At 37.6% G+C, this 12726-nt stretch overlaps 1 protein-coding gene across 1 annotated transcript in view; it reads left to right on the forward strand.

The window, feature by feature from the left end:
* Positions 1-507: 507 nt before the first annotated feature.
* LOC134311998 (E3 ubiquitin-protein ligase TRIM21-like) overlaps positions 508-12726 on the forward strand; it is a 14095-nt gene continuing 1876 nt past the window's right edge. Inside the window, exons 1-5 of the mRNA XM_062993647.1 lie at positions 508-1104; positions 1909-2004; positions 2108-2338; positions 3824-3971; positions 11364-11390. Coding sequence (XP_062849717.1) covers positions 514-1104; positions 1909-2004; positions 2108-2338; positions 3824-3971; positions 11364-11390 — 1093 coding nt within the window. The 5' untranslated portion in view covers positions 508-513. The remainder of the gene's footprint in view (positions 1105-1908; positions 2005-2107; positions 2339-3823; positions 3972-11363; positions 11391-12726) is intronic.

Consider the following 12726-nt stretch of genomic DNA (forward strand, 5'->3'; position numbering starts at 1 on the left):
TATATTTACTTTTGACTTATGTAACCTGTGTAGTGGAAATTTGGGTCAGAAAACAAGCTGAGACTTAAAGATTCTGTTGCAGTTTATTGAAGCACAATTGTAGATTCCAATATACAGCACAAAGGCATAGTGCGGTAAATGGATGAATAAACAGTTTCGCATAAATATTTTATACCAATGTTCTCCTACTAGTTGTTAATCCCCTTTCCAAGGGCAGGATATCCTAAATCAGGATGTTAAAGCCAAATTAACCAGCTATCTCACCTGGCTTTGTGATTATATGTTCTTCTCCGTATGATGTTTTTTCTCCACATTCTGCAAGAAAGGAAAACGTACTAAATATGTATATGAAAAGCTCACCACATGTATTAACTATCACACCCAACACACTGGTACTCCTTTACAACTGAATTGAGCCTCCTGTAATCTGTAACGCTTGTGGCAGAGCTTTAACATCTGTGATTTTACTTGACCCTTATCAGTTTTATGTCTTTATGTTCTCTTTTGTCAGTCATGGCAGCCTGCAGCAGTTTGTTGTCGGAAGAGGAGCTCCAGTGCTCCATCTGTCTGGATGTGTTTACCAATCCAACATCTACTCCATGTGGCCACAACTTCTGCATGATCTGTATAAAAAAATACTGGGATAGCAGTACTCGCTACGAGTGTCCAGTTTGTAAAACAGATCTACCCCAGAAATTTGATCTTCGTGTAAATACTTTTATTTCTGGGTTGGCTGCTGAGTTTAAGAAATCAGTTCAGGTGAAATCCAGCAGCTCTGCAGTGGAACCGTCTTCCTCCCAGTCTGAAAAGGTGATGTGTGACACCTGCACTGAGGAGAAGCTGGAGGCTGTAAAGTCCTGTCTGGATTGTGGAGTTTCTTACTGTAACTCTCATCTGATGCCTCACAAAACTGCAGCTAAACTCAAGAAACACAAACTGATCGATCCTGTAGAGAACCTGGAGGATTACATCTGCCAGAAACATCAGAAACCTCTGGAGATGTTCTGTAGAAACGACCAGACATGTGTGTGTCAGTTTTGCACTGAGTCCGACCACAAGTACCACATTGTTGTTCCTGCAGAGGAGGAGAGTCATAAAAAGAAGGTAAGAGGCGTTTAGGGTGTTTTCACTAGTGTCTTGAGTACTTAAGTCTATCCAGGTCATTAACATGGTTTTGTTTTCATACAGACATAAATTCTGACCAGTGCAATAACTTTCCAAAATGGAGGTTCTGGTTACATCGTTTTATTTGTGTTATTGATCTGATTACAATGAGAAATGGTTTAAGTAAAGAATAACTTGCATACTAAAGGAAAGAAAGCATGTGGACCAAGGGTAAATCATACAGACTGTGACCTGAGGCCAAGTTTAAACTTATTTCTGCAGGACTGTGGGGGATTTTTTTCATTTCACCTGCACACCATTTCACCTGCACACCATTTCACCTGACCATTGTGAAACTTTACAGTAAAGTTCAACCAATTACATTACAAGGTGGCACTGCTGGTAAAATGGAAACCACACAGCATCATGGGTTTAGATGTCACCTCTGGGTAAGGTGTGCAAAAAGTATTGCCTATTTTCCTAGTATTCACACGGAGTAATCTAGCATGTTAGAACAAATGTGCATAATGTACACAGTCTGGTGTAAGTGAGTGAGTAAAATCAGTCCGTGTTGGTGCCTTGTGATGCCTTGTGGTATTGGAGACTGGCACCCTGTTCAGGTTTTTTTCCCTTACTCAATGTTTTCAGGAAGAGCCAGTCCCACTCTTATTATAATATAAATTGATAAATAAACAAATGGATAAATTAAATTATCCAAAGCCCTAAATTAATGTTTTCCAAAGGCCCAGACATCCTGAGCCCTCCCAGTTCTCAGAAAAGCACCATTTTTTTTTAAATAAATAGGCTCAACTGGGTGAGACAATAGCAGAACTTCAACAGATGATTCAGGACCGACTGCAAAAGATTAAGGAACTCGAACAGTCTGTAGAGCTGAACAAGGTTAGTCACATCTTTTACAATGACTAACAAAGAACTGTTAAACAGCAGATTCTTCATCTAATCCCAATGAATGAATTGTCACTAAATTCAAATATATTGTTAGAAAAACACAGAGAAGGAGAAAGCCGACAGTATGAAGGTGTTCAGATCTCTGATGAGCTGCATTGAGAGAAACCAGGCTGAGCTGATTAAAGTGATGGAAGAGAAGCAGAGAGCAGCAGAGCGACAGGCTGAAGAGTTCATTAAAGATCTGAAGCAAGAAATCACTGAGCTAAAGAGGAGAAACACTGAGCTGCAGCAGATCAACACTGATGATCATATCCACTTTCTACAGGTCAGAGTTAATAATATGTGAAATTTATATATATATATGTAAAAAACAAATACAAGCATCCACATGAAAGTTAAAGTTGGTACAAAAGGAATTACTAAATATACAACCCAATACTATTTAATAAACAGTACAAATTCAAAATATATATTTCAACGTATCAACTGTATTGATTGTTATATAAATACAATATATAACAACTAAATTAGCTGCAACATTTTTCAAAAATAGTTGGGACAAGGTATGTTTCCCCTATGTTACATTATCTTTCTTTTAAACAAAGTAGAAGCTCAGTGGTTAATATGACTAGTAAACATAAGGCTGCCTGTTCAAGCCTCACCACCAACACTATTTTGCCCCTGAGCAAGGTCTTTAACCCTCAATTGCTCAAATTGTATTGAGTGATAACTGTAAGTCACTTTGGATAAAATGTAGTTCCTTGTCTTGACCCAACTTTTTTTGAAACGTGTTGCAGGCATAATTATAAATTAGTGCTCAAATATGGAATACATACCTTTTACTTACACCAACCAGGCATAATCTTATGAGCACTGACAGGTGAAGTGAATAACACTGATTATCTCTTCATCACGGCACCTGTTAGTGGGGGGATATATTAGGCAGCAAGTGAACATTTTATCCTCAAAGTTGATGTTAAAAGCAGGAAAAATGGCCGAGCGTAAGGATTTGAGTGAGTTTGATAAGGGCCAAATTGTGATGGCTAGAAGACTGGGTCAGAGCATCTCCAAAACTTTTTCTTACTCAACCCTCCTTATTTTATCTGGGCTTCATAGATAGAACGCCTTTATTTGTCATATATACACATACAGATGTAGAGTACTACGAAATTCTTTCTTCACATTTTCCAGCTTGCTTAAAAGCTGGGATCATGGCACCCCTGGAACAGAGAGGGTTAAGGGCCTTGCTCAAGGGCCCAACAGTGGCTTTCAATTTATAGCCCAAACCTCTACCCACTAGGCTACCACTACCCAATGGTAGATACAGACTTTGAGAGTTCACTGACTGGTGCACCATAAAATGGCTAGACTGTTTAGGCCACCCTCTCAGACATTACCCAATCATGCCATGCAGACACCCTATCAGCTGATAGCACTGCTAGGATTTGAACCCTGGAACTCTGGCACTCAGTGGTAGTGGGGTAGTATACCGCTGTGTCACTGGGTGCCCAGAGACCTCAAATCAATACCCAGACAAAATGCCTTTCTGTTTTGAAATCGAATGTCTATTGAAATCTAAAGCTCATGGACCAACCAAATACTCTGAACAATGACTAAGGTAATAAGGAGACACTTCCAGGATTGTCAGGCTGTGGCTGGTTATATTTTGTATATTGTTATATAAGAAAATACAGGAGTGTACAGTAAAGCCGTACGTATGTGGAAAAACTGTGAGACTCATGATGACTGTTTAAAGCTTGACTCATAATGAATGAATGAATGATTTCTCCCCTCTTTTGCCGTACTGTAGGTGTACCCATTCCTGCATAGCGCTTCATCCACCAAGGACTGGAATGAAATCAGGCTTGAAAGTCGTGTAAGTGTTAAGACTCTGAGAGAAGCTCTGTCTAAGCTTCAAGAATCTCTCAGTAAGGAAATTGAGAAGCTTCCTGAGATTGGTATGTATTTGAAAATGTTTTGTTCAATATGAGTTTTTGGTAATGTTAATTAGAGCCTTAGTTTTTTTATTTTATTTAAAGCTACAGTTAAAGTCAAGAGTTTCCATACAATTATAACCGTCAGAGTTCTACAACAGTTCTGTTTTTTTCTGACTGAATGAATGATTCCTTTGACTCATTTGGTGTGGCCACAGTAGGTCATTTATCTGATCATTGATTTTTGATTTGGCACAGTTTTTACACCTGATGTGTTTCATTCCGTAACCCTCCTATTTATTCGTAATTGGGACCAACACTGAGTGTTCACTGTTGTGTCCCACCAACGGCTAGGTTTATATACCACAATGCACCTTTGGTATTTGTGAACCCAGCTCGGGATTCAAACCCCAGGAATTCCTGTTGCCAGCACTAAGGGTTCTTACCATTATGCCAAACAAACTTACTAAAAACCAAACAAAACATACATTTAAAAAATGTTTACAAATTCAATGTATTTTATAAATAATCGATAGGTTAAAATATACATACAGTAGCTTAGATGTTTGCTGGTGTAGAAAATTCTATAATGTCATTTAACTCCTTGTTTCTTACTAGTCTTAAATCCAACTAATCATCTGAAAATCTTTCTTTGTTTTCTAAACAGAAATGAACATAGTTCAAGAATATGCAGGTATGTTGAGTTTTGTTCATATAAATAAACCTACAATATTATTACAATATTTTTCACTGTTCTCTGTTTAAATAGTTTAAATTGTGTCTCTTTCTCTCAGTGGACGTGACTATGGATCATGATACAGCAAATCCTAAATTCATCCTGTCTGATGATGGAAAACAAGTGATATATGGAGACAAACAGAATAAACTGTTAGAGAACCTGACAAAGTTTAAACGTAGTGCCTATGTGCTGGGAAAGCAGGGATTCTCCTCAGGGAGATTTTACTATGAGGTGCAGATTAAAGGAAAGTCTGATTGGCATTTAGGAGTGGCCAAAGAGTCCATTTACAGGAAGGGGGAGGTCACAATTAACCCCAAGGATGGATTCTGGATTGGGTGGCTTAGAAATAAGACTGACTCTAAGGCTGGTGAAGCTCCCTCTGTCCACCTCACGCTGAAACAGGCTCCTCAGAAGGTAGGGGTGTTTGTGGATTATGAAGAGGGTTTGGTCTCCTTCTATGATGTAGATGCCAGGTCTTGTATTTATTCCTTCACTGGTCAGTCTTTTACTGAGAAACTCTATCCAATATTCAGTCTGTGTCTCAACCAAGGTGGGAAAAATTCAGCACCACTGATCATCACACCTGTTGGACAGTCTTAATGAGATGAGTTTGATGGGTATTATCTAGGGCAGATAAAAGTTGTTTATTTGTTATATATACGTCTACACCTGTACAGTACAAGAACATTCTATTTCTCTGTATACCAGCTTGTTTGGAGACTGGTGTCAGACATTTTTTGGCGCTACTGAAGCCGAGAGTGTTAATAACTTTGCTCAAGGGCCCAAAAGTGGCTGCATGGCAGAGCCAGGGTTGGAACCCACAACTCTTCCCACTTGGCTACCACTGTCATTCAAATTGTCACTTTAATAATGTTGGAGAACTGAGTAAATTCTCCTAATATTCAGTTATTTTGGTTTATTTGATGGAATACCCTGAAACAGAAATGACCTTAAACAAATTCTGCTTAGTCAAACATTATATCAACATTTGCTTACTGTCCATGGTGCAACTTTTAGCTGTGGAAAACCAAATGAAATTGTTTTAACAGACAGCATTGATTAAATAATGTTTTATTTGTTGGTTCTCAGTAGATTTGTTAATCAGCATTATTCTTTGATATGTTATTAACATGAATGTTTTGGCAAATTATTGTGCCAATCACAAGTGAATCCAGCAATTCTTGTAGACGTGTATACTGAAGTCAATTGGTCCAGGGTGTGGCATCGAGTTTTAAAGATGTTGAGTTTCAAGGTATTTTTCCCATAACGATGTTTGGGAAACCTGTTAATGCTTTCCATGGTCTCATGGAGCTGCATACAGTTTAGTCTAATGTAAAATAATGGGGTTGTTTTTGACACTTATACACTGAAAATAACACTGAAATACAGTTGTAAAACAGTTAAATACAATAAAAGCTGCACTTTAGCTTTACTTCTTTATTGTTTCCTTATGCTTCTTAATGGTGGAGATGCTTGATCTTGGAATATCGTATTCCGTTCAGTACCAGCGCATTTACATGAGAAGCGACAAAACCGCTTTCTATGGAGTGTGGCGGTGCACAAAACTTAACGTGACTTATTGTACTAAAACAACGAGTGAGGAATGTGATTAGTGGAGGAACTTAGGAGCAGTAATAATGAAGAGGAGTTTAGTGCTCCTGTCTCCTTCTTTTACTACATTAAACCACATTAAGCTTTATTTTGAACCAGAAGCGTTTTAGACTCTGGGAGAAGCTGATTCTGATTTTCACAATTTCTCAGAAGCTCGAGCTGTAACACAAGTTTAAAAATTAAACAGGGAGGAAAATCCAGATAAACACAGATACATGTGGAGCTTTTAGACTGGATCTGACGCTTATTCCACACAAATGCAGATTCGTCTCATATTCGCACTTTGATGATGTTTCACTGCACCGCTCAAGCCGAGTGCTGAACAAAGTGGCAGTCGCACACGTCGAGTTTAAGGGTACAAATTTCTCAACGAGGGGCGTCGAGTTTTAAAGACTTCAAGTTTAGGGGACTTCGAGTTACAAGGTACGCAAAGTATTTAATGAATTTAGCATCTACTTCATTTTTCATATTTGTATATATCATATTTGTATTTTTTTAAATTTTATTCATAATTTTGGCGATGGGTGCCCTTTTTTTTGGCTTGAGCACCTGCCCCCAAAAATGTCTGTACACGTGCCTGCATACAAGGCACATCGTGTCTAAATCGTGTAGGATATTCTCATCCCCCTCGTTGGCACTGGAGTTCACTGTGAGCAATTGCGCCATCTGGTGCAGAAAAACTGGTACTGAACCACAATAACAAATCAGTAAACTGGGCGTGGTGGCATGATGTAACTCAGATGAAAATGACAGGTGATGAAAATCGGTTTCCGAGAATCCACATCCTTTTAGAGGAACACGATCTCCAGTCTGAAATTTCTTCTGTAGAAATGAAATAGAAAGATAAAGAACACATGTGTCACATGATTTGTGTTGGCTGAGTAAATTGCCATAAGGAGTAAAAACAGGAATTTTGCTTAAACTTAAACAAAATATTACAAAGTAAAATATAAGTAAAAGTCTGTGGGAGTAGCTCAAAGGGTTTTGTCAAAGTCTTGGCATAATGGGATGCTGTGGAAGCCACTTAAAGGCCAGTTCATTCTTATAATGGGATTAATTCTAAGTAATACTGAAATGTGAGGAAACGTGAATGAACGTTAATGATTGAAAGTGGTTGCAGTTTTTTACTGCTAAAAATGATTATTCACAAGGGTCACAATGGTAATGTTGGTGTTACATGCTCATATAAAACGGTTGTGTTTCCTCATGTGATTCTTATTGTATATTACAGTTAGTTTGAGGCTCTTAGACATATTAGCGTGGAAACTTCACAAAATAAATACAGAAAATTTAAAGGGTACAAATACTTTTTCACAAGACTGTACCTGTGTTATTATAGACGCACCTACCTGCACTCACCTGTTGTTCTTTCTCGAGCGTCGCTAGTACAAATCACATTTCTGATGTCATGCTCATAATGAGGAATCCCCTTAAATGCTCAGTGGAATTTCCCCAAAATTTAGTTGTTTCTGAACTAGATAATAATGAGCTCGTTTACCTGAGATCCAGCAGCACTTGAGTGAATCTGCGCTCAGGAAATGATGGAGACTCTAAAGTCGTGTCTAAATTGTGTGGCTTATAAGCCCTCAGGTAAACTCAGGAAACGGAAACTCAGTGAAGATGAGGAAAACCTTGAGATTTACATCCATCAGAAACACGGGAACACCATGGAGAGGTTTTGTGGCAAAGGAGACAAGAACCACAGTGATGTTTCTACTAAAAATGAAAGACGTGTTAATAAGGTGGGACAAACTTAAAAATTCATGTCAATTTTAATTAATGAAGATTTTTAGAAATCAGTGTGTGGTTTCGTAAGAATTCATTTCTGTGTAACCGACAGGATTATTTACATGCGTGCTTAGGGCCCCCATAAAATATTTATTGTATTATTATATTTATTATTATTGAATTATTATTATTGAATAATGGCATTATTGAATTGGGAAGTTATAGCTCAGTGGTTAGGGTACTGGACTAGTAAACAGAAGGCTGCCACCACCAAGTTGCCACTGTTGGGTCCCTGAGCAAGGCCCTTAACCCTCAATTGCTCATCGTGTTCATTGTGTAAGTCGCTTTGGATAAAAGCGTCTGCTAAATGCTGAAAATGTAATAATAATTATTATTATTTTTGTTGTTTTGTTGTTATTATTATTATGTTTATTTTATTTTGTATTATTATTGTATTGTGTGGGAACCCAACACTGGCAGGTGATAAAAAGCGATCACAGATCAGACACGTCTACATCTACATTTTCAGCATTTAGCAGAGGCTTTTTATCCAAAGCAACTTACAATTTTGAGCAATTGAGAGTTAAGGGCCTTGCTCAGGGGCCCAACAGTGGCAACCTGGCAGTGGTGGGGCTTTAACCAGCAACCGTCTGATTACTGGTCCAGTACCTCAACCACTGAGCCATCACTGCCCTTGTCTAAATGGGTGTGTGGGGATCGGGGGATCAGATCTGTGATTGTGCAAGCATAAGTAAATTCATCTGTAACTGGGAATGACGATGTAAATATCAGAAATAAAATCAGCTATACACAGCAAAAAGTCCAGTGTTGAATTAACTCCCACAGAGTTGATTTTAACACTTTTTTTAGGGTTTATATAGCGCCAGAGTTCCTGTTTTAACTCATAAAACAGAGGAAAAGTAACTAAGGGAGTACAAACCTTGGATGAACTTAGACAATGGTAGCCTAGTAGGTAGAGCTTTGGGCCATCAACCAGAAAACTGGCAGTTCAAATCCAGGCTCTGCTATGCAACCACCTGTTGGGTTCTTTCTAAAAATAACACTGCTTGGAGTTAGATTTTACTATTTCAGTAGTGTTCATTTAACTCCCTAAGAAGAATTAATTCCAATACACCAAATAATTTTCAAAGATAACATTTATTTTTCCTGGTGGTGGTTGAAGATGCAAAAGCAACAACAGGGCGGCCATTTGTTGGTCATAGGCTGAAGACAAATTCACAATCAAATAATGGAAAATTCATCAAATTTAATACTTTTACATAGAGGTGTTGAGTTTTGAAATGTCTATCAATGGGTCATATTTTCCCTTAAATCAGATAAACTTTGAAACAGAATAAACAAACTAATTCTTAAACTCTACAATAATGAATGCATGAATTCATGCAAAAAAAAAAGAGACTGCAATTATTAGATTAGATTCAACTTTGTCATTGTGCAGAGTACAAGTACAGAGCCAACAAAATGCAGCAGCATCTAACCAGATATTATTTACATATAATACAGTTAAAGTGCAGTTGTGTCCAGATAAGTAACAATGAAGAGACATATATTAAGAACAGTAAACAGACAATGATTGTCCAGTGTATAAACTAGTCTATAATTAAAGTTATGAAAGGTGAAAATTATAGCAAATGCATTAAAACACACAAAACACACATGTCGACTCAAGATCACTTCCTGGTGAACTTTCTGCTGACTGCAACATGTGACGCAGCTCTGGTGTTGAAGTGAGCCTCTTGGCCTCTTTGATATTTGTCTTGAAGAACGCATTCTGTTTAGTCATCCAAACAGGAAAGTGAAGTCTTGATCAGCCTTTAATAAAGAATTAATTTTAAACTACTAGTTGTACTACTACATTAAATGCTTAATTCCAACCCAGTATAAACATCATTCCAAACTTACCAATCGTTTTGTATCCAGAAATCTTGGGTAAGTGGAAAGAATATCAGCACTTCTGAACTGTGCTGAAAATTCTCCCTCATCATCTTCTCAGATTCCCATTTAATCTGAAAAGAGATTAAATATCTAATTTAAATTTATGCAGTTGGTATGCAGTTATTTGGCACAAATAAAAAGAACACACATACCCATGATTATCAATCATATGAGCCACCAGTATGTTAACCATTTGCGCAGAATAATAATTGAAAAAAGAACACAAAACAACTACAGTACACAGTTACAGGACACACAGTTACAGTACACAGTTCCCCATCAGGCAGGGAGAAAACAAGTCATTTAGCTTGCTAACCTAGCTGACTAGTCGCTAAACATGCAAACAAAAAAAATCACACAGGACCAAAAGCAGCTGATGTAACTTAAGTGGCAGCAATCAGCTGCAATCAATGTGTGCAGCGTTCTTACACCAGAAACTTTCTCTCTCACTCTCACACACACATCCTTCAGTACAGCTGTGTTTTATACTGACTATATCATCATCAATGCATACTTTCATTAAGACTGAATTAATTACACTTACCGGCGTAAACTTGAGAGGAGGAAAATGGTGCCGTCGTCTCCTTGTCTCCAACCGAAGAAGTAAAATGCATGGACAGAGTTTAATTAAATCTAAATGCATGGGCGGAGTTTAATTAAATCTAAATGCATGGGCGGAGTTTAAGTTAATCTAAGTTAGGTTAACACCGATCCAATCAACTCTGCCAAATAACTCCAACACTGAACACAATTTAAATCCAAATGTGTTAAAATGACACTTGAAATCAACTCTGAAATGTTTAACTCTGAAATTTCAACACTCCATTTTTTGCTGTGTATATGACACAAGCAGAGATTCAGATGATAATGAAAAAGAATGGATGATGGAGTCTAGCATGCTGTAGAACTAAAAAAGTGCATATGAGATGAGTGATTTATCCTGTCTAATGCTGTATTGTAGATTTACTCGTCCCTGTGCAGTTCTCCAACCAGCAAAGACAGGACTAAGACCAGTATTAAGTTTGGTGAGAGTATGAAGACTCTAAAGAGATCCCTGGTTCATCTTCTGCAGTCTTGTGATAAAGAATTTAAGAAGTTTACAACATATGGTGAGTACATACTTAATCAATAGGAAATCGTGCATTCTGAATAATAAAAAAGATCATATTTGAACGTATTTGCTGTCTTAATAACAGAAATACATACTTGATGCATTAAATTAATTCTGGATTTGTTTCTGGATTTTAAACCCGTAACTTGTGGTCGTTGCTTTGTGGTCTAGCTGTCTGTTTTTGTTGTTGTGAGTCTAATTCTCTGCTATTTAACACAAACATTTTACACATGGAAATTAAATAAAAATGTCATTATTCTTTTTCAAACAGATCTGAAGAGAATTCAGCAATATGCAGGTGAGTGGCTCTCATTTTTTGATAACATACTGTATACACTGTGTTGCTAAAAGTATGCAAACCTCTAAATGTGAGCTTGTTGGACATCCAATTTAAAAACTATAGACATTGAAACTGTCCTTCTGCCTCTGCCTCCTTGCAGAAGGTGAATTGGCTACTCTAACCCTCCCCATGTCTGCCAGTTCTTGTCTTGTGTCCAGTGCTTCTGGGTGGCACCAAACCCACAGCATCTATGACCAGAATGAATTGGTTAGTAAAAATGAAAGAATGACATGAACTACAAACGCTTCAGCTGAAGTTGCTGAATGCAGTGCACACTTTTTACCGATAGATGGCACTACATACAAGTGAATACTTACAGCACATACAACCAGTGTAGCTCTAGAAAAATCCAGAAAGTCCAGCACCAATTAACCGGTATAATTCTACCGCAGTTTTATTGACTGCTTGGTAAGTTCCATATGGTTTAGAAAATCCTGCTAACAACAGTACGTTTCCTAAACAGTTTAGCGTCCACATATCTTGCTGATTTCCTAAAGCAGTAGAGCCCATCCCAATCATTTCATTCAACTCAGGCTTTTTGTTACACTTGAAAAATTTTTTTTCTTATAAAACCTAAGCTCTGAAATACACCAACCTAAATAATTGAACTCAGTAAAATCAACACTCCTCCAACCCAAATACACAAGACACTCTTGGATGGTAGGTAAATTTGGCCCTGCCCCATTCAAGTACTGTATTTGAGCTTTTGAAGTACTGCAGTCACTACAGTATAACTGCAGATTGTTGTACTATGTAATATGCTTTACAGGGGATTGACTGCCAATGGGTGTGAGTAAATACAACCCCAATTCCAATGAAGTTGGGACATTGTGTAAAACATAAATAAAAACAGAATACAATGATTTGCAAATCCTTTTCAACCCATATTCAATTGTATACACTACAAAGACAAGATATTTAATGTTCAAACTGATAAACTTTATTGTTTTATTGCAAATATTCACTCATTTCGAATTGTTGGGACGGGGGCAACAAAAGACTGGGAAAGTTGAGGAAAAAACCTGTTTGGAACATTCCACAGGTGAACAGGTTAGTTGGAAACAGGTAAATGTCATGATTGGGTATAAAGGGAGCATCCCCGAAAGGCTCAGTCGTTCACAAGCAAGGTTCACCACTTTGTGAACAACTGCGTGAGCAAATAGTCCAACAGTTTAAGAACAATGTTTCTCAAAGTGCAATTGCAAGGAATTTAGGGATTTCATCATCTACAGTCCATAATATCATCAAAAGATTCAGAGAATCTGGAGAAATCTGTGCAAGTAAGCGGCAAGGC

The sequence above is a fragment of the Trichomycterus rosablanca genome, chromosome 4 (assembly GCF_030014385.1).
Source record: "Trichomycterus rosablanca isolate fTriRos1 chromosome 4, fTriRos1.hap1, whole genome shotgun sequence".
NCBI lineage: Eukaryota > Metazoa > Chordata > Actinopteri > Siluriformes > Trichomycteridae > Trichomycterus > Trichomycterus rosablanca.